At 51.1% G+C, this 21,562-nt stretch overlaps 6 protein-coding genes across 8 annotated transcripts; 4 read left to right on the forward strand and 2 right to left on the reverse strand.

Annotated features, from left to right (window-relative positions):
• Positions 1 to 1,914: 1,914 nt before the first annotated feature.
• Positions 1,915 to 4,789, reverse strand: J3458_007287 (uncharacterized protein). 3 transcript variants are annotated; one of them, XM_066119304.1, is made up of 6 exons: positions 4,655 to 4,789; positions 4,453 to 4,570; positions 4,207 to 4,368; positions 3,611 to 4,143; positions 3,405 to 3,547; positions 1,915 to 3,353 (listed from the first exon to the last, which is right to left on the reverse strand). In XM_066119304.1, exons 1-6 carry the CDS (start codon positions 4,675 to 4,677, stop codon positions 2,104 to 2,106), a joined length of 2,229 nt encoding a protein of 742 aa, XP_065975942.1. In that variant the 5' UTR covers positions 4,678 to 4,789; the 3' UTR covers positions 1,915 to 2,103. The 3 variants fall into 3 exon arrangements, with proteins under 3 accessions (XP_065975942.1, XP_065975943.1, XP_007810023.2); XM_066119305.1 differs by having other exon boundaries at positions 3,611 to 4,368; XM_007811832.2 differs by having other exon boundaries at positions 4,453 to 4,789.
• A 190-nt stretch (positions 4,790 to 4,979) lies between these two features.
• J3458_007289 (uncharacterized protein) lies at positions 4,980 to 7,255 on the forward strand. The gene has a single exon (XM_007811831.2). It carries the CDS (start codon positions 5,074 to 5,076, stop codon positions 6,898 to 6,900), a length of 1,827 nt encoding a protein of 608 aa, XP_007810022.2. The 5' UTR covers positions 4,980 to 5,073; the 3' UTR covers positions 6,901 to 7,255.
• A 304-nt stretch (positions 7,256 to 7,559) lies between these two features.
• FZO1_3 (mitofusin) lies at positions 7,560 to 11,460 on the forward strand. Its single transcript, XM_007811830.2, has 3 exons — positions 7,560 to 10,012; positions 10,072 to 10,786; positions 10,846 to 11,460. Exons 1-2 carry the CDS (start codon positions 7,669 to 7,671, stop codon positions 10,413 to 10,415), a joined length of 2,688 nt encoding a protein of 895 aa, XP_007810021.2. The 5' UTR covers positions 7,560 to 7,668; the 3' UTR covers positions 10,416 to 10,786; positions 10,846 to 11,460.
• A 2,204-nt stretch (positions 11,461 to 13,664) lies between these two features.
• On the forward strand, positions 13,665 to 14,113 carry HEK2_1 (RNA binding protein, heterogenous nuclear RNP-K like protein; the record flags this gene model as incomplete). The annotated part of the gene is made up of 2 exons (XM_066119306.1): positions 13,665 to 13,898; positions 13,976 to 14,113. The coding sequence occupies 2 exons, from the start codon at positions 13,665 to 13,667 to the stop codon at positions 14,111 to 14,113; spliced, it is 372 nt and encodes a 123-aa protein (XP_065975944.1).
• Positions 14,114 to 15,757: 1,644 nt separating this feature from the next.
• HUT1_1 (UDP-galactose transporter) lies at positions 15,758 to 17,132 on the forward strand (the record flags this gene model as incomplete). The annotated part of the gene is made up of 3 exons (XM_007811828.2): positions 15,758 to 15,975; positions 16,043 to 16,836; positions 16,903 to 17,132. The coding sequence occupies 3 exons, from the start codon at positions 15,758 to 15,760 to the stop codon at positions 17,130 to 17,132; spliced, it is 1,242 nt and encodes a 413-aa protein (XP_007810019.2).
• A 237-nt stretch (positions 17,133 to 17,369) lies between these two features.
• CPP1_1 (tyrosine/serine/threonine protein phosphatase) lies at positions 17,370 to 21,510 on the reverse strand. Its single transcript, XM_007811827.2, has one exon. It carries the CDS (start codon positions 20,736 to 20,738, stop codon positions 18,291 to 18,293), a length of 2,448 nt encoding a protein of 815 aa, XP_007810018.2. The 5' UTR covers positions 20,739 to 21,510; the 3' UTR covers positions 17,370 to 18,290.
• Between the last annotated feature and the right edge of the window lie 52 nt (positions 21,511 to 21,562).

The following is a 21,562-nucleotide window of genomic DNA, read 5'->3' on the forward strand; positions in this document are numbered from 1 at the left end:
TCCAGCAGAAACTAACCAATTACTGCATGCCTCCACCCATGTGCAGAGGCATGAGGAACTATCTAGATTGCACTCCGTCTTGTAGTAGTTATTATCCAACCTCTTCATTTCACCAAGGCCTGCACAATGAGTCGCCGTTATTGGTCCCCTACCGCCGCCGGTCCTGCTAGATAGCGCCGATCATCAATGCGTCTGCAACTTTTGTCCTCTTCGCCATCACCAGTCAAGTACTCCTTGGCTGCTGAACGATGCTCGTCAAGGGTGTGCCATCAACATTTGCATTCGACACATCAAAAAGGACTTTCTTGGATCTACGGAGTCCTAGCTCAATCAAGATGAAGATCCAAGCGCCGGGAAGTAGATACACCAGAGCTTCACGCCTAGTTGGACCTCTTTCATGGCCGTTAAAGCACTTTGTTTGAGTAGGTAAGTTATGTATGCAACCAATTCAATAGGGACAATGTCTGTGCTCTGTTGCGGCCGGGAGACACAACAAGCCCTACCATGCCCCTCAAGGGACACGTCATGGAGCTTCTCAGAGAACAAAGACACCAACTGGTACTACACATATGGAGCGCGGAGGACGCAGTGCTTAGTAGTAATGCTTCATCTTCAAGTACGGGGATTGCCGTCTCAGGTCTCACAACCCCAGCCAAGCGCGATCCTCCCGCCGCTTGTACAGACACGCGATGGCATTAGAATACTGAGACACGTCCCTTCGTCTTGACGCACAGGAATGGCCCGGCCTCGAGCTACCACGTACGGAGTAGTTGGCCTTTTCTTCACCTGGATCTGAAAACCAATATGTACATCGCATGGGTGGACCGTGCTTTGAAATCTGACACAACAGCGCCGGCTAAAACTAATAAAGTTTTGCCATCTTATTATAGCCCATTTTTGCCGCATTTCAACACATTGATCACAGTCCTCTTAAGTCGAATTAGGTGTTAGCTGAGCCGGATCTGCGCATGGGAAAAGCAAACTCGTCCTCAAGCAAGGGCACGGAGGCCAGACCAGGCTGCAACTCCTAGTTACACGATACGCGGTATAATGTTGTATGTTAACAATACTTCTTGAGTCCCGACACATTGTTGGCCGGTTCAGCCACCCGTACACCAACTTCAATGGCAACACATCCGCTTCCCCGCACCAATATCCTAGGTCGGGGAAGCAATATGAGAACGTCTGAAGCCTGTCGTTGCAGCAATGTGTGTGGACTCACGATATAAAGGGAGGTGTTGTACGGAATAGACAACGGCAACATATTGCAGCTGCCTCCATGTTCATACGATGCGTGAGAGATTATTTCTAACTGACTCTGGGTCGGCCGCCGAGTACAGTGAAACATGATTCGATTCGGCTTCAATATGGTGATGAATTATGGTACAGTATTGCAAGATCTCTCTCCCTGCCCTTTTAGGGGGTCATTGCCTTGCCTTGCCTATTATAATTGAGTTTGAGACCTGCTGCTAGGCAAACGCACATTTGAATATTTGTCAGCAGAACTAGTAGAAGTAGTCAACTTCAAGTCATGCGCAGGGAATACGCGGGTGTCTTATAATGTCCGCTCCGCCGCCCCTTCATTTCAGAGAAATTGCCGAAAACCGGTTATCAAGTATCAATTCCAATTACCTCGGGGGCTCGGCGGTGGCCAACTCCCTCGGAAGTTAATTTACATATTGCAAATCGACAGGTCGCTCTTTCACGAGGCATCATGAATGCAGTCCAATTCCAGGCTCTGGGAGGTTGTGCATATAGGTCACAAGTATACCGTGTTCTAACATGTTACAGCATCCAAGTATCGAATGTGATATATAGGTGTCTTGTAATACTGAGGGATACCTTGTTGTCCCGACCAGAACAACCAAGCTACCGCCACCGAGTTCACGCCAACAACTTATAGGTAGGCGCGGGGTCCATGAGTGATGAGGCTCGCATCGTTTTATTTCTGTTGTCAGTTAGGGGAAAGAAGAAGTGGAAGTTGCATCATGGCACTGGATATGTAGACGATGTGTGCATAGCGCAGCGTGTTGGTTGTACATAAAAACGTGTGTATGATATTATACATCCATCAAACATCTAGTCAGAAACAGTACAGTTTTATCATTTGTCATGAAACAAGCCTTGCGTCTTGCCCTTGGGCTTCGCAATGGGCTCCATCCCAAATATGTCATCTGTTTTCAAGGGCGCGCTCCCGTCGGTGGCATCGGCAGTTATCTCGCCGAACAGAAACGCATTCCTTTCTCGGCTCAGATTATTCGAATGCCTCTTACTATGCTGCGTGGTCGGGGACTTGCTTGCTGCCGGGGCGCGAGAGGGTGTTGTTTCGTCTGGTTCTAGCATCCAGGAGAAGGATGATTGGGCAAGCGTCGAGCGGGTTGGGACGGGGGCGGGCCGGACCTCGACAGTGTTGTTTCCGAGGGGGTCGGAGGGCGACGCTTCTCCGGGCTGGTCGTCCCGACTTGCATCCATTTTTTCCGGATCTGCGGCGTCTTTCTTAGAGCTGCGCTTCTCTTCGTTTATTACGAGTTTTGAAATGTCCGGCGTTGGTGAGTCAGAGCTAGTCGCTGGCGTCCCGTATGTTCGGTTCGCTGTTGTCGCCTTGGTCTCTGTGGCCTCCTCGACTGCCTTTTCTTTTCCCTCTGGCGACGATGCCGGTTTGTTCTTCGGTGTTGAGAAGACGGGAACATCCAGGGTAGAATCTTCCAGGTAGATCTGCACAAACTGGATCTTGGCGGCCGCCACCTCGATGAGTTCCAGGCTCTTAGCCTCATCCTCAAACCCCGACAGGGATAACGTCTTGAGGTTCGTAACTGTATCATTCAGCAGGCCAGCCAGCTCTTTGTTGCGTCTTTCCATGGCTGCCAGTGCCTTGGAAGCGCCTTCGTCACTGACAATATGTCTTGGAGACCTTTGTGCTTGCCGGGCTTCATTAAAGCTTTGCACGTTGCGTCTGATTTCTCCCATGGCATCACGGACTGCTTGATTGATGCCCAGTTTTTCACTTCTTTCCAAGACACGGTTGGCGCCTCTAGCGGCTCCTTGGAAGAAAGTTTCCATGCTGGGCGGTTGTTGGGTAAGCCTAGAGGGTGATGTAGGTGGCCGGCCGCCCCGTTGACGAACGGAGTTGGCTTCAGGGTCAGCATCACTACTTGGCCGGGTCGGTTTGATGTCATTTGGGTTCTCGGGAATCTTTCCGGTATATTTCATAATGAGACTGGATCCACCCGTAAAGTCTAAATGGTCTCGTAGATACACAGCGTCGTCGACAAATGTGTGTGGCCCATGAGGAGGTTCTGGGGGTGGATACTTTAGAAGAAGTTGTAGACAGACAGAATAATCGGCTTCCAGCACTGCATTTTACACATCAGTCATTGAATAGCCACAATCCAGGGATGACGTACACTGCCAACGAATACGGACCAGCATGGCAACACAGACCAGGTCTATCAGCTCGAGTGAGGGATCCACTGCAAACATAGTATCCCACAACACAAGAAGCTGGTTGAATGGGAATTCGCGACTGAATAAGAGTCGTATCCATCGGCTGCAGAAATACAGGTTAGCTTAAAAATTCTTTTAGAGCTATACAAAAAGTGGCTCTACTCACATCAGGAAGATCTGGGGCAGGACCTCTATATTTGTGAGATGAGCTGCGAGTTCCGGATCGACTTTCCGCAGACAAATCTCATGGATGAACCTGCTTCGCTCGACAATAGCAGATTGCTGCTCTTGCAGAATCACTGGCTGGCTACCGTGATTTGATGGCGTGCTTCCATTTGTAACCTCATAGAATGACTGCGCCTGCTCCATGAGCTTTGAAAACAAGATGTAAGCGTCGTGCTCTATAAAGGCAGAGTCCAGTACGTGCAACATTTTCTCATCAAGACACGCATCGTTACCAGCGGACCTGGTGTCGATTGAATCTTGTTCGAGGGCATACACTATTGGTGCAAGAAGCTCATGCATGCCTTGGCGATATCCGCCTCTGTCGGGGTTGACTTTGCAGTAGATGAACAATATGTCCAGAATCATGCCTTGTATGGTGTCTTCATGATAATTGACTTCGTCGGGGAGCCGCTGGACATCTTGCTGAATCTCTGTCCGGGTTATCTCATCCTGTCTTACTGTGTTCCAAGGTGACTAGGTCTGGGTAAGTAGGCATGCGAGTATAGTATCAGACAAGGTGGGCGAGCAATTACTGACATCAGGATCATCGGCAAGCGGGTCGACGGTGAGCTCGGTGAGGGCTTTGGGATGCCGAATAAACTTGAGAAAATGGTCTCTGCGCTCTTGGTAGTCTTTTCTGCCTTCTTCCAAGGCGTCCGCCCAGCTTGTTATGCGTCCTTCAATGGACATCAGGAAGATCTGGTCAAAAGCATGGATCAGCTAATCTGCGGTGCAAGTCGCCCAAGGAGATGTTGGTGATGATGGCTCAAAAACTGTCAATACCTTCCAGCATACGGACCGACAGCCCGACAAACAAGGGCTGGACGAGCCATTGTTTTTAACAGCCCGTTGTAACTCTTCCAGACTCGTGCTATGAGACTGCGTTGTTTCCCATCTCAATCTAATGAGGTCATGTCTGTTAGCTCACCCCGCTCCTTTGGGTGACATCAATAGATGTCCAAGACTAGACGCTTCGCTGTCTCACCGAGTCTCTTGGACGGATCTCATAGTGGCTGGACATGGGTGTTCCCGGGTTCACCGGAAGCAAATGGCAAGCTGCCTGTCTCACGCAGCAACCTTCTGGCCAGGAGGATTCGTGGACAGACGGCTTTTGCTGCTGAGGCGACGATGACTAGAGAGAGGCCGGAGGTGGGTTGTTGGCGCTGTGGTCCCAGGTGGGCATGTCCACGTCTGGTCAAGTACGGCCAGTGGTCTGCAATGCCCTGGCCTGCTGCTGCCCCACCAAATAAACCAGACCAGACGACGCCATGTCGTATCTCTCGACTCTCGACTCCAATCAATCGTCACTCCTCCACTTCGTAGTAATATCAACAACCTTCAACTCACCGTCGCGGCCTCCTCCAAGCCTCTCTTGAGCATGGTATTCCGCATAAGCTTATAAATATGTCGGCAGATCTCTTTGCCGAGTTCAGCAACCCTTCAACTTCGACGCCGCCTACGTCGCAATCGAACAGTCTTTTTGGACAACCACCACAGCAGCAACAGCAGATACAGAACCAGGTCCACATACAAGACCCCTTCCATGTCTCCAGCAGAAACAATGCAGTGCCGGTGCATTCATCGCCATCACAATTGACGTCGTTTCAAAGTGCTATGCCAAACAGCACGGGTACTTGGGACCAACCCTCACACGTTTCTCAATCATCAACCGTGGTTCCGCAACAGGCAGATGATGACGATGGATGGGGGGACTTTGAAGTAGCACAGTCAACAGAAGCATCCGCAACGCCTCAAGTAAACACACAACCTCTGGTTTCCAGCAGCAACTGTTGGGATTCCTATTCTGCCTTTAAGTCTAGGCCACATGACATAAGCCGCAAGGCTGCTGCAGCAATACAAGCTCCGGCTAATGGCTTAATCGGCGGCGGCTTTGAAGATTTTGGTTCACTTGGCGGTCGAGTAGATCAGTATCCACAGTCTTCCTGGCCTGTTGCAAGACCAAAGACTAGGGTAGAGATGAAGACGACACATTGCGATCCAAATGTGTTGTTTGATGCGGACGATTTTGAACTGCAAGGCGGCGGAGAAGAATATGATGATTTCGACGAGTTTGGTAAATTTGAGGCCGTCGAGTCAACACCCCGTTCAAAGCCCGCACCAGCTACCACTGCGCAACTTACACCATCTCTTGATCTCCTGGGGCTTGATGATTCTCCAATATCCCAATCGCAAAATGCAACAAAACCGCGAGTGGCGAAAGAAGGGCCAGGCCCAGCTGCTGCTGCGTTAAGTTTTGGAGCCATGTCTTTAAGTAAACCTCAACCCCTACAATCACCAGCGAACCAAGACCAGCCTCGCTTTGTTGAACGTAATGTCAAGAAGACAACCCAAACATCAGCACACAAAGCGGATCCTGGTTCCATTTCAATGCCATCTACGAAAACGGAGCCGGTGTCGAAGACGGTGTCTCTAGCAAAAGCGACGGCAAACGATGACGAATGGGGAGCCTGGGATGATTTCTCCGGAAACAATGGAGACAATGATGCTAGTCAGGAATGTGCAGAGACGCACGAGTGGCTGTGGGATGCCGGTGACGGTTGCAAAGCAACAAAGGCCATGATAGATGACAGCAGTCCGCCACCAACGAATGTTCCTCCTCCCTCGATCCTGCTTTCGGCATTCCCAGAGCTCTTTAATACTGGAAATTCTTTGTTCAAGTCTGTTGCGGGGCAAAGTCCATCTGTCAAACAACAAGTTCTCTCGAATCCCAAGACTATCCAATTTCTTCAGGGATATGTTCTATTAGCGTCGACGGCTGCGCGAGTGATTGCAGGACGGAAGCACCGATGGCACCGAGACAAAATCCTGGCCAAGAGTATGTCAATTTCAGCAGCTGGAAGCAAGGGCATGAAGTTGGCAGGTGTGGATAAACGACAATCTGCACGGGAGGACCGTGAAGCTGCTGACGTGGTTGCGGCATGGCGGGAGCATATAGGGAGACTACGGTCTGCCGTGGCAACGGCTAACTCTGCTGGCAAGGCCAATATTAAAGTGCCAGAGCTTACAGAAACCCCACAAATTCAGACGGCAAAGATGGTCCCGACCGCGCCTAAGCCGTGTATTATCTGTGGACTCAAGAGAGAAGAGAGAGTTGCAAAGGTTGACGTGGACGTTGAAGACAGCTTCGGGGAATGGTGGGTAGATCATTGGGGCCACAGGGCCTGCAAGAATTTTTGGATAGAGCATGAGCAGATATTGCGGCAGCGATGAACGAGATGATGTGCCATCACGAATAAGATATGGGGCAACAATGTCCTTTGCCTGGTAGGATGGCAAAGAGTATATGTGCATATTACTGTATACAAGCAGCGGCAGCACAATAATTATAAAGCCGGCGAACGGGGGGGGTGATGCAATATGCAATATATTGGCATATGCCCTTCATCCTCCCACCTGTCTCCGTCTATGATCGACAAATAGTATGTAGGTCACGCTGGCCGTTCAAAATGAAATAATGGCAAAGGACTTTCAGCGCTACGTCGACAAGATAATTTGGAGCTATGAGACGGACGAAGTTGAAGACCACATGCACCTTGGTCGTTGAGGCGAGGCGCTAATACTGCCAGTCATAATAAAAGCAGCAGCCCTGGCATGCGCGATGACGACGTCCCGCCTAGTGTCAACTACTTAAGTAGGTACTGGGAACTTCTTGTAGTGCACATTTACCTGCGCTACGCTACTTGATCATGGCCCATACCGGCGTTTCCCCCGCCCAGTGCCTTGTCACTTGCTGCATCACTTGCTGCCCGCTAAAGTGCGTGGGTATGTACTGGGTACCTTACTCACCACACCTCCCCGAAATTGCCGGACGGACGTCTTGGATAAAATCATGCCAAGTTGCCAACTGCAAGGCCAACTGCCAGTCTGCCCACCCTCTCGCGCCGAAATAATTCCTGACCCTACAACCACAACGCTGCCAACATCGGTCACCCTTTCGTCACCCTACTCGACCATGCTGTTCGCTTGAATTATTTTGACATGAGCCAGGATTATTTCACCGGCAAGGGAAAGGGGCCGCTGCGCTCCGAGCCCGATCCCGACGCGCCAAAAAACTCGGGTCCCTCATCATCGAGTCGACCTCACTACATGACAGTTGGCACCGGATCGACGTCGGAGCACGCCGCACGGTTGCAGAATATGCTGGATATCGATTCTGGATATGGAGCAAGCGTGGCTGGCGAAGATCACCATACAGCCATGACATCAGCGACAAACTCGACCTCCGACTCAAGTCAGCATGCTCGGGGCAAAGCAAGTGCAGGCCATCAGATGTGGTACTACCGCCAACGCGCGATACTAGGCAGGTCGATCAACAAGGTCTTGGACTTGTTGCAGAGTCTTCAACAGATGAACACTGAGTGGCCAGCCCGTTACCCGACCATCCGGCCTGCAGACGCGACGAGCTCAGAAAGACCCGGAATGGGACGCACGTACTCAGTTTCAGGAGATGCTGCCAGCTCTTCATCAGCCACCACCCAGCCTCTGTTGTTAAGGCGATCTATGACTTCCGTCGATGCTTTACCCGCTGAGTCTAGCCGCGCCGCCAAGAACCGACCAGCGCCGGAGCCGAGGCTAGTTTCTCCCCAAATTGCGCAGGAATTATCTATTTTGAAGTTGGATCTGAAATTAGGAGCCCTGCATCAAGCCGAGCTTGTGCACTCTTTGGAGAAGAACTCCATTGCGGCTCTTCTGGACGGCAAAATTAGCTCGAGCATAAGGCATCTATTATCCCTCCGCGAGCGCATCGAAGATACTTCCAGCAAGGTCCTCATCACGGGTGACTTGAATGCTGGAAAGTCGACTTTTTGCAACGCCCTGTTGCGGCGCAAAGTTCTGCCAGAGGACCAACAGCCATGCACAGCCATCTTTTGCGAAGTTCTAGACGCCAGGGAAAACGCGGGAATTGAGGAAGTGCACGCCGTGCACAAGGATTGCACCTATAGCAGACATGACGAAACAACCTACGACGTTTATGCTTTGACCGAGCTGGAAAAAATTGTAACAGATAACGAAACGTATACTCAGTGCAAGGTATATGTGAAGGACATTCGGACAGTCGACGAGTCTCTGCTCAACAATGGCGTAGTCGACATTGCACTTATCGACGCACCAGGTCTCAACTCAGATACTACCAAGACTACCGCCATTTTCGCCAGACAAGAGGAAATTGATGTGGTTGTGTTCGTTGTCTCAGCGGCAAATCATTTCACACAGTCTGCCAAGGAGTTCATACACGCAGCCGCCGCTGAGAAGGCCTACTTATTCATTGTCGTCAATGGCTATGACACTATCAGAGACAAGGAGCGATGCCAGAAGCTTATTTTGGATCAAGTTTCTGGACTGAGCCCAGATACTCGTAAAGAATCATCAGACCTTGTTCACTTCGTATCAAGCAATGCTATTCCAGCCGGGCCAGCACCGCCAGGAGGTCCTGGTGGCAACGGAAGCGGCAGTTCCAGCGGTGGAGGTGGCGGCGATGATCCAGTCGACGATGGAGCAAAGGGCAAAGGAAAAGATCTGGACAAGATTCGAGACTTTGAGGTCCTGGAAGCATCACTGCGTCGCTTCGTTCTCGAAAAGAGGGCGAGATCCAAGCTTGCCCCTGCGAGAACATATCTGTTGAACATCCTCAATGATATACACAGTTTGGCTCAGGTTAACGAAGAAGTTGCTCAGTCAGAGATTGACAGAGTATCTGCTGAACTCAGGGAAATTGAACCACAGCTCGCCTCAAGTCGAAAGGCTAGGTCCGAAGTAAGCGAGCAAATAGATCGAAACATCGAGGACACTTGTCAAGACGTCTACGATCACAGTCGTGCTGAACTTAATACCGCCATCACTCAGGCCGGAAGAACCAACTACGACGTGCCATACCCCGGCGTCTTTGGCGCCTTCCAGTATGCCGATGATATCAAAGAGGCCATGCTCTCGCACATCACAAACGCCGTCACGCGCTGTGAAGAATACGGCAGAGAAAAGAGCGTCCAAGGCGTGAATACTATTAAACAACTGGGCCTGCTACATGTTGGGGACGAGTTCCAGAACCTACAGTTCCGACCAGACGTCATGTTCCGGAGAAAGCGTGATGCTCTTGCACGACAGGTTCATATCCCTACTGAGCTTTGGGACTTCGTGGATTGGTCGACTCTGTTGCAACGCCAGGAGAAGTTTGCAGGTACGGGCATGGCCTTGACGGTAGCGGGCGCTGTCGTGCCTCGAATGCTTGGCATGAGTAACTGGATGGATCATGCTATGTTGACGACTCGGTTGTTGAGCAATGAGAACCTCCGCCAATTGATTGTTCCTGGAATTGTCATTGCTGGTAAGTGAACTAGAAGCAATATACTCGCCCTCCATGCCACCTGGCTAACATTGAGACAGCGATCGCTGGGGCCGCCTACGTTTTACAGCAGATCCCCAACTCCCTACCCCCCAGGCTCGCCACCAAGATTTCTTCGCAGCTGGCTGAACTAGACTACATCCATGCCAACTCATCACGAATTTCCTCATCTGTCCGCAAGGTCCTGCGCTTCCCAGCTGACAGTCTCCGCGTCGGCCTCGACCAAAGTGTCAAGGACCTAGGTAACAAACGGGATGAAGCTGACAAAGTCCGACACGAGAGTGAAGAAGCTGCCAAGTTTTTCCACGAGCTAGTGGGCAGGAGCCAAGTCCAGAGGAGCATGGTCGAGGCTGTGGATCTGGATGCACCGCAAGAGCTGCACTAAGTTTATCAAGTCAGGCTGTTGGCTATGTCCGCTGGACACATAAGGAGATCAAATACCTGGGCATGACATGGAACGCATCATTTGGGGGAATGACGGACGACGCCTTTTCATTTAAAGCTTAGACAGGATGGAGAAAGCTCTCTTCTCTGTTTGTTGGTATTTCTCATGTGGAAGTTTTTTCAAGTAGCTGCATAATGCGGTGTACTTGGTTGATTGGTTCAAAACCTATACGCCTCGAAATATACCCTGTTCTTTGTTTCGACTCTTTTCTTTTTCTCTCTTTCTCTCTCTTCTTCTTACTTGCGTTCTCGTAGCTTGTCATGTCGACTGTGCCGTTCCCACGCCCCGCGCAGGATTATCCACGGACATTCGTAAGTGGCCGACTTGTTTCACAGCCAATTGATTGCATCAGCTAATATTCCGTACATAGATAACTTTCGAACCGAGCAGGGTGTGCCCTGTTGGCCGCTTTCCAGCTGCATGCAGGGTGAAGGGTTGAAGGGGCGCAGTACAAATCAATATCAGCAAAGCCAGCGAACGTCCAAGGCAGACAAGATGAAGCAGTTGGGTAGCACGAGGCGCGGCCAACGCACCCCAACGCACCTATGGAGTCTGGTCCTTATTACGGCACACGGAGAAACTAGTCACGGCAGTAGTTTGCTGCATCGGCGTGCTTCTTGTGGAGTGTAAGCCTCCATGTCTGAACCCGCATGCATGGCACTGACAGATGGTGGGCTAGGCCGGGATGGGGGAGGCACAAAATCAGATTGATGGCATGGTAGTAGGTGAAACAAGGTCTGGATTTTTCTTTTTTCTTGGAGAGACAGAGGTTCTAAGAAACCTACTTTACCTAAGTACCTAGGTAGTATTCAAAATTGTCTGGCCATGTTAATGGCAAGTGTATCGAAGGACGAGGTGCTTGTACCGATTTTAGGCCTGGCATGGCTAAAGCACAGAGCACAGTATGTGCTCAAGTACTAGATACTTGGTACCTACCTAGGTACTTAAGTAAGTACTTTACTGACTTTAGAAATGCTTGCCAGGGCAACAGTTTGTGCCCTTTCTCCTTGGGCAACGTAAGACACTGGAGCTGCATGTTTCCATGTCCTTCAATGTCGGGTGCTTGGTACACCAGACACTACTTAAGTACCTAGGTACCTAAGGCACTACCTGCTACCTCCTAGGTACCTAGGCACTTAGGGTAGCAGGTACGTAGTAGGTTTCCAAATCGCTTGCCTGCCAAGTTCCTCGATTCAATTGATGGCTTTCTGTGCTTAGGTACTGGGCACCTAGTTAGTATACTTGAGCAGGTCGCGTCCCACTGGGCGGGACTTGGGGTGTGCTGTTAAGGAAGGGCAAGTCAAAAAGTTGCGTTCCCATGTCTGGTTGGTAGCAGCCGCAAGCAGCCTGCCATGCGCCTGGTCAATATTGGACATTGAATGTTCAATGTTGTCTGGTGCGGTCTGGTGCTCCAGGAACCACTAATTCTTAGTGGCCTGGCCACTCCCACCGCAGCATGGGGCCCTGAAGCTGCCTGGCAGTCAGAGCCTCCATGTGGCTGCTTCCTCCATGTCCTGTAGTCCCCAAGCTGCAGAGCTCCACTCTGCACCTCTGCACCCCTCTGCACTTCACCTCTTCCCCAACCTGGACGTTGATCCAAACTTCCATCCGCTCCCATCTCTTTATTCCTATTCTCTCCTCCCACCCGCAACCTCCATCCTCCTCCCCTCGTAACTTACACCACCTCTTCTCCCGCCCCAAACCCTCATCTCAGCTCTTCCCTTTCGACGTCACCCTCCGTTTCTTAATCCTCTCCCCTCATTTTCTCTCATTCTCCGCTTCCGCACTCCTCGCCGCCAACCCCGTCATCATCACCCCGTCGACTCTTCAACCCTTCAACCCCGCTGCGTCCCGCCCAACTCACAGGGAAGGGAAAAAACAGCACGATTCCCGTCTCAACCATAGTCGAACCGCCTGTCACGCGCCCCGCCAATCTTCAAACATCAGGTTTGTTGCGCTCCTTTCTCATTGTCCATTCTGCCTGCCATCTGGGTCCCACTTGTTATACGCCTCTTCTGTTCTTCCACTCTCTCGTGCAGTGATTGCGCGCCGCACTTTGTTTTGTCCACCTGGCCCCGACTGCAGCTGCGCGTCTGATCTACTTGCCCAAAGTTCAGATGCTGAAACCATGACTACGTGCGCGCAGCTTCAGTAGGCGGTCGGCGGTCAAATTCAGTCACGTTGCCTGCTTATCACTCGGTCAATGCAAGAAACGGAAAGAGCTAACCAAGTTACAAAACAGATTCCGCCAAGCCAGCCGATCCTCTGTCGAGCTCCCCATTAGCCGTCACAGGCACGAGCACGGCCTTTCCATCTCAAGAAACCCTCCGCCCTCTTCCCATCCTCCTCACCCAATTTGTTCCACTGCCATCATCGAATCCCTCATTCAACATGTCTGCCCCCCAGGATGTTCTGTCTGCCAATGGCAATGACATTGTCGACCACTTGGATCAGCTGAAGATGGAGGACAGACTTGGTCCAGACGGCGAGCCCGCCCCTAAGACGGACGAGGAATACGCCCAGGCGCAGCTCACTCTACGAGCCATCGTTTCCTCCAAAGAAGCCGGTGTTATCATTGGCAAAGGAGGCAAGAACGTCGCTGACCTTCGCGACGAGACTGGCGTCAAAGCCGGCGTCAGCAAAGTAGTCCAGGGGGTTCACGATCGTGTCCTCACCATTACTGGCGAATGCGATGCCATTTCCAGAGCCTATGCCATTGTAGCCAGAGCCCTACTCGAAGGGGCCCCAGCTATGGGTATGGGAGGAATAGTCCAGAGCAACGGCACGCACCGTATGTTTCCAACTCTCAACCCTCTAGAAGAACCAGTCTTGGACTAACAGTATCTTCAACAGCTATTAAGCTCCTTATCTCTCACAACCAAATGGGCACCATCATCGGTAGGCAAGGTCTCAAGATCAAGCATATCCAGGATGTGTCCGGCGTCCGCATGGTAGCGCAGAAGGAAATGCTACCCCAGTCCACGGAACGAATTGTCGAAGTCCAGGGCACTCCCGACGGCATTCAGCGAGCTGTGTGGGAGATTTGCAAGTGCCTTGTTGACGACTGGCAGCGGGGGTACCGGCACTGTCCTCTACAACCCTGTTGTGCGCACTCAAGCCGGCTCCGGTAGCCTGGGAAGCAACTACAACAACGGTGGCGGCCGAAGCGACTACGGTAGTCCTCGGGTTATGCGCACCGGCAACGGAGCCGACTTCAGCAATGGTGGAGTTCGACCATTCAGCCGCCGATCTGATTCTGACGCAGCTAGCCGCGGGCCCCCTACACACGATGAGAATGGCGAGGAGATCCAGACTCAGAACATCAGCATCCCCGCAGATATGGTTGGCTGCATCATCGGGCGGGCCGGTAGCAAGATCAGTGAGATCCGTAAGACGTCGGGAGCCCGCATTTCTATTGCCAAGGTAAGCTACCCCGCATCCTGCTGTGCGTACCACTCGCGAGGTGACTCGAAACTGACAAGATGATTTTTTTGGATAAGGCGCCACACGATGAGACGGGTGAGCGCATGTTCACCATCATGGGTACTGCTAAGGCCAATGAGTCTGCTCTGTTCCTGCTGTATGAGAACCTCGAGGCAGAGAAGATGCGCCGAAGCCAGCTACAAGAGCCGGAGTAAAGTTCTAACCCTACCCTTCCTATGCTCTGTGAGCAACGCTTTGCTTTTTATTTCTGTATCGCTTTGTGTGAATGAGCTACATCCGAATTGGATTTGGAAGAAGTTACGCCACTGAAGCTCAGTCAGATCTGGCTTGCCGCAAGGCTCCCGATTCCCTGCAGGAACCAGGGATTGGGATACCATGCTGCTCGTGACTTTGGAATCGCCAGCAGTAAAGTATTAGGGGGGACGGGAAACAAAAAAGAAGAAAAGGAAAAAAAGAAAAGAAAACCCTTGGCCCAAACAGTCGCAACTCTTACATTTTTGTTAGCTGTGTTTCTCATTTCTCTCCTCACCAATTTCCTCATTCCTTTTATTCATAAATCGGCACGGCCACCCGTGGGGAACAAATGGGTTCACGACACTACTGCTTCTTTTTAAATTCGACGCCGCGCTCAACACCTCCCCCGCTGTCCACAAATAATTCTGTATCAACTCACACACCCGCTTTACCCGTACCACTTTGCTCCTCTTTCTTTACATTTGAGGGATCTTCTGGCCTTCCACCTCATACGATGCCGAAGCACTCCTTTCCCACCCCGGTATCACCACCCACCGGGCAAACGTCGTCGACAGGAAAACTTAAAGACTACCAGAAGCTATAGTCGCTGCATTCAGGACGGACCCAAAGCTTATAATTCCGGCTGGGACATATTCTCGCTTGATGCACTCGCAATGGTGGTCATTCCTGGTCTCGGTCTCTACTCAAACACCGGCGATCTCCCTTCAACACCCCTCGTTTCTCATTTATGCGACGACTTTTTTTTTAATCCAATTGTTCAAAGCCTCGTGGAATTCTTGCTTCTCAGCCGCAGGCATTGACGAAACATGTTATTGTAATGGTGGATTTATGATATCGCTTGCCTCAAATACCCCCAACACACCTCTTCACCCTGCTCGCCACCTCGACCCCACCAGTCACCGCATAGTCGCGGTGATGTGGGAGCCTTCTCTACACTACGCAGCATGATTGATGATGATACGTATTTTGGGGGTGACGAGACACCCGAATAGGAGTGTATGTAGTCATACCTTTCCAAACGCGAAGAAATGAAATATTTAGTCATGATTTGTGCTTTGTCCTCTTGCGAATGCCATTTTGTTTTCCTCCAAGGAAGCCGGTTCCTCCTTTGTACGGGCACAGTCCATCTAGATCATGTAAAGTAATCCACGAACAAATGGGCATCGAGACCCCAGATTGCGCCAAGTCTTTTTAGACTCCTCTAAATAGCTTAGCCTTTGCCATACCCCACGCCAGCGTCTGCGTGTGCGGCAGGCGCAGCCCAGGGTCCTTCCTAAATGTCACTTGACGTCGATAAAGCCAGCATGGCATTTCGCCTTTCGCAGGAGGTGGGGACTTGGCGGCAGCCCAACCAGACAGGCTGAAGACAAATTGGCATTTCCCTCTACATGTGCTCGCGACCAATTCTTCGGTAACCTCATTCCTTCTCTTTTTTTTTTTTTTTGTGCATCGTTTTGCCCTTCCGCTCATATTATAGAAGCTCGTATTATAGAAGCGCCTCTCCTTGTTCCCTGCTTAAAGAAGCTTATGTTTTTCACTCGTCCGATTTTCTAATTCGCCCTGCGCACAAATCCATCCCGACAATGGCACGAACAAAACAAGTGTCCGTCAGACGCGAATCTTCATCCGAATTTTTCAACAAGCAGACAGCATCTTGGGTTGACACCGATGGCAGAGGAGATAAGTTGCAAGTAACCAACGGGTATGCAGCGGCCGCCGATGGCCCTGCCTTGGGCAGTGCAACGCCCGAGGCTGGTGTGGTACAGCTCTTCATCTCTGTCGCCGGCATCTATGCCTCTTTGTAAGTCGTCATGAAATGCGCATAGTCGCATTCATATTGCTTATTTACTTACCGAACTCTTTGATAGCTTAACATGGGCCTACTTGCAAGAAAAGCTGACAACGACGCCTCACGGTTCGGCGGCCGCTCCAGAGCGATGGCATTTCCCAGTATTTCTCAACACCATTCAATCTCTCTTCGCTGCCACCGTCGGTTCAATTTACCTCCTCTTCTCGAGGCCCAGAGGTTCTTCCATCCCCCCAATCATCCCATCGCGTCGTATTCTTGGGCCTCTTGCGCTCGTCGCCATAACCAGCAGTCTGGCCAGTCCCTTTGGATATGCCAGTCTCGCGCACATCGACTACATCACCTTCTTACTAGCCAAGAGCTGCAAGCTACTACCCGTCATGTTCCTTCACATCACCGTCTTCCGCAAGCGATACCCGCTGTACAAGTACCTCGTCGTGGCAGCCGTAACCGCAGGCGTTGCCGTCTTCACCCTCCACTCGGGGAAAAAGAGCAAGAAGTCAACCAAGTCAGAAGAGGCCAACGTCGTTTGGGGTCTTCTTCTCCTGAGTATCAACTTGCTCTTTGACGGCCTTACCAACAGCACCCAGGATTATATCTTCCAGACCTTCCGTCCCTACAGCGGTCCTCAGATGATGTGCGCCAACAACATGATGAGCACCCTTGTCACAGGCCTCTATCTTCTAACCAGTCCGTATCTCGTCGCCACCGGTATCGGTGAATGGCTCGGCATGGACGTCGCTGGTAGCGCAGGCGAATTGACCGCCGCCTTGGACTTTATGCGCCGCTACCCAGCCGTATGGAAAGATGTTCTTGGCTTCGCAGCCTGTGGTGCCATTGGCCAAGTCTTCATTTGTAGGTCCTCCCTGCGTCCAGTAATTCTCACGCCTCCCGGAACACCATGCTAACTCCAAATCATAGTCTACACCTTGTCTACCTTCTCATCCGTCCTGCTTGTCACCGTAACTGTCACCCGCAAAATGTTCACCATGATCCTGTCAGTCGTCGCGTTTGGCCACCGCCTCACTCACATGCAGTGGCTAGGCGTTGGTCTCGTTTTCGGCGGAATCGGTGTAGAAGCGGGTATTGCCAGGCAGGAGAAGATGGCAAAGGAGGCTGCGAAGAAGACCATTGCGAAAAAGGATTCTTAATCTAGCAAATTCTAGAAGTATGTCAATTTATGGTGAATTTGGCATACAGAAGGGCCGTGACTGGGGCGGGAAAAAAAACATGTGTGTATATATATACACACATCAAAAGACTTGCATTTGTTGGCGCACGACGTAGTTAGGATACAAGGCAGAGAATCGATACACATTATATATGAGCAGACAATTGGCTTGTGACAGATAATAAATTGCGTCACACGAGTGGGAGAAGAGCAAGTTGCAAAGTATAGCCCACGTCACAAGAAAATGCTCTTGAGCACATTGAAACATTGGCATTTCTTCATTATTTCTAGGCTACCAAAGCCGCCCCTTTCCCGGGCCCACGACGCTGTAAAAAATCCCAAAAACTCAAGCCTAGCCGACAGAAAAAGCGTATGCCAAGACCCTTCCTCTCCCATCTCTTTTCGCTTTGGTAGTCATGCTCAACAAAGTAAATATGCTACTCCCAATGATGGAATACAGGCTTGTATCGAAGAACGACTGGATAAGCGGCTGATCGGTAGGCAGCGGACGCCAATGCCGTCCTCGAAAGCATGAAAGGAAGGCAAGACGAATCAATTCATATCCCTCTGACTTGCGTGTGTCCAAAGCCAGTACTCTTGCGCCGTGTCTCCGCGCGCCCGGTCTGTTATCATGCAATTAATATAAAGAAATAGAATAACCCATTAAGCGATCGAAGTGTTAACTCGATATTAGAGATTTAGAACGATAGCACAAAATTTGGATCTCTTGACTCCGCGCCTTGTCGTGAGAAATTTGCCTATGTACGGGTGATGTGTCCTGGGCATAGAAAGCCTGTTGTACACAAGAAAAGAACGCCTGCAATGCTGTGTGGGACACATCCTTGCCAGGACTGTGGTATGATGCCAAAAAAAAACCGATATGTGGGGAGATAGACGGGTATTGTATACTTTGAGTCGACTTCAGTTTTGCTGAATAGACCGTTTTGCTTAGTAGTGCTGTTGAAAATACAACGGCCAGATGACAACCATAAGAAAATGTCGCTGCGCAAATATATATGTATACATATATACCAATGTAGGTGGTATCCAGAGTTGCGTCGTCAAACGAATCAACCAATACGCAATACGCTTTGGCAGATGGTAGTCGTGCCCACGTGAATCCTCATCAACAAGCTCATTACAGAAGCTCGTCAATGGAGCGAATAATCGGAGCTTCTCCTCTTGTAGGTGGGCTTCGAGGGTCAGCTGCTTGTGCCGGCCGACTGAAACCCATCATGCGGCCAAAAAAGGAGAACGGATCCGTCGGGAAAGATGATTCCCTTGGCGAGAACAAGCTTTCTGTGGGCGTTGGAGGCGATTCAACAAATCGCATCCCAGCCACCTCATGCACGTCATGGAGTGGGTTTGTTGTCATAGTCTCGGCTCTAGGCGAAAGCAATGCTGACTCGTTGGCATACGGCGTGCTCAACGTGACCGTTCGTTCCGTACGTGTGGCGTCAACTGGATCTTGTGGGGAGAGCTTTTGGAATTTTCGCAAAGGGAAGCTGGAAAAGGCCCCGGGTGACTCAAACGATCGGAGGCCGAGTATCGTCGACGGTTGATTTGCAAGCTCAAACCTGGGCTCTGGTCGGCCCAAGCCAGTCTTAGGTCGCTGTGGGAGATTCTCTGGCTTCGCAAAGATTGGTGGTGCATCAAATGGAGGAGCCAAAACTTCGCCTGTCTGTAAAACTGGCAAGGGTTGTAAAGATGGCAGAGCCGGTTCAAAAAGTTGATTGGGAATTGAGGGACTTGGCTCAGCAACGGTCTTTTCACCGTGCTCTTTCCACGAGTAGCTCAGTGGAGCCGACGCAGGACCTGGAGAGATCGCCTGTGAGCCAGGTGTTGAGCTGCCTCGGGGTCGAGTCGCGCAGTCGGAATCTATTGCACCGGAAGGCGTCTCTTCTCCTGGTAGAGGAGCTGTGTGGGGTTCTTTGGAAGAGATATCAATGGCATCGGCGGAAAGCGTCAGTCGATGCTTAGTCGGACTTCGTCCAGTTCGTGGCCTGTGAGTTGATGATGATGGTGATCTCTTCTTAGTAAGTTCCTTGTGAAAATCTTGCAGTGAGTACATGAGTTTCATATTCGGACTAATCCAACGACTTTTGGCTTGTGCGGCGTAGTATGCGTCATTGACACTCAACTCTGGGGACTGATATAAACCGTAGGCGATGATCAAACTTGCGGAACGACTGGCCCCTTGCTGGCAATGAACTAGGACCTTCTTGCCGTTTTTGCTTCGGTTTGCGATCGTCTCGCAAAGACGCATTAGATCTGGCGCTATGTCGGTATTATGATCCCAAGGAATATGGATATACTCTGGGACATGCCAAGGGTTTGCCTTTGGAGTTGTTGGAGTATCAACTGTCGAGTCTTCTGTTGGTTGATATTCAAAAGCTGTGGCGAAGCTAGCCATCGTTGCCGCCGTGTCCGGGATAGGACTCTCATTCCCCGTGGTCGATGAATGCTCAGACATTCGCTCAGCGGCTAGAAATGGGTTTTGAACCTCCCTCGCCACATTGATCACCACATCAAACCGGGAGGCTTCTTCAGCAGTAGGCTCAAGATACAAAAAAATGTTGTCGCCATATATAGCTATCGGTCCATTGGGATATCCGGGCGACTTTTGATCTTCATTATTCGCTGTCTCATGGAATGGTTCGTACTCGCTGCGGTTTGCCAACTGGGTCTTAATTGGAGAGTCTTCCTCTACTATAGACTCGTCCAGGTCCATGGCAGACTTTTGCTTCATTGGTCGCAACACCTCTGATAGACCAGACTCATTTCGCTCGAGGACTTTGGGAAAAGTCATCCCCCCCAGAGGGCCGAAAGTAGAAGACTTCATGGCGGCGAACATATGAGGTGACGAAGTAGAATGCTTCAACGCGCGGCGTTGCAGAATTGGCGGTATTGCTGGAGATGCCGGCACCTCGAGCGATGTCTTCTTGACCAAGTCTGAAGCACCCGTCTTCAAGCTAAGCTGACTGGGTTTTCGCTTCATGGCAGGGATCTTTGGTTTTATGAATGAGGGTGAGGACGGCTCTGTGGCAATACACTTGGAGGTAGTGGAAACAGTTAATGGGGGTTGGATAGACAAGCCCTTCATATTCCTCGGCTTCCGGGGAGCCGGGGATGTCATAGGTCGGTCCAAAGCATGGGATTCGGGAATACAAAGCATGTTGTTCTGTGACGTGGCTGGGCGACAACCGAACGTTGTGGACGGATAATCGTTTAACGGTATCAAGTTGATAGGCGAATCTGGTGACGAGGATGGTGAAGGATCCGACAATGGCGAAGAGTCGGTGGTAGAAAATGTTGTTGTAGGAGAAGACTCGGTTGATTCTGACATTTGGGTAGACGTGCTGTCGTGATGCCTGTGTGTCGGATCTGAGGGTAGTCCTCCTTGCCCAAGGCTAGGTGGCTGTGATGGGTCGGCAAAGGCCGATGGCTTGGGTGGCATGTCGACCATTTTGGTATCAACCAGTGTAACAGTCTCTCCTTCCGCTATCGTGTCGGCGTCAAGATCAAATACTGACATGAAGGATGGTATTTGATCTTCGTACAAGCGTCGGGCCGCGGCGGAAGGCATGGTTTTGGCCTTCCAAACAGAGTGCTATCGCTGAACCTCCTGCGTGCCGTCAAGGTATTTATAAAAAAAATTAAGGAGAGATAGAACAAGATATGGGCTCGTCCCTGCTGTCGTCTTCCCTGGGCCAGCGGATCCCTTTCTTTGATTATAGCAACAGTCAGAAGAGGTGTCTAGAGACAAGAGTTGGATTGCGATCGGTTGAAGGAATGCGGACGGAGTACAGAATGAACGAAGTTGAGGTGTGAAGGAGCGGATTCGCGAACGATTCGAATCGAACAAGTTTCGGTCGGCATGGACAGCGCTGCTGAATCCAATGTATGGACGTTCGCGAGGACGGCCGTGACTGGTCGAGTGAGGACCGGGGCCTGGCTCGAGGGGTCCTCCCGCAACAAAGTGCCAAGGAGCGAGAGGAGCCGAAAAGTCGTCGCGACGGCTGTTGCTGATAAAGGATGGGAATTGATCGAAGTCGATGGTGAGGAGCGAAGGGCAAGGCGGACAGAAAGTATGCCCTTGATCTTGTCGCTGTCGTCGGGCCCAAAGAAGGCGGGAAGGGAGGGAAGATGAAGGAATGGGCCCAGATTCGAAGTGAGACAGACCAGCGCTTAGATGAGAACCATGCGGGTGGCTAGCGGCTGGACTACAGGACCAGGTTTCGCGGGAAGCCGTTTACAAGTGAACCATGGTCTGCCGCTTCGTCGAGGGCTTCGGCATTCGGGCGAGTCGACGGTGACCAAGGCGGCAGGCCGTTGCTGGGGAAAGCAGAAGGGTGAAGTTGTGAAATGTGAAGCAGACGAGAAGAATTGAGGAATTGGTTGACTGGGAAC

The sequence above is a fragment of the Metarhizium acridum genome (assembly GCF_019434415.1).
Source record: "Metarhizium acridum strain ARSEF 324 chromosome Unknown scaffold_72, whole genome shotgun sequence".
In the NCBI taxonomy this organism is placed as follows: Eukaryota; Fungi; Ascomycota; class Sordariomycetes; order Hypocreales; family Clavicipitaceae; genus Metarhizium; species Metarhizium acridum.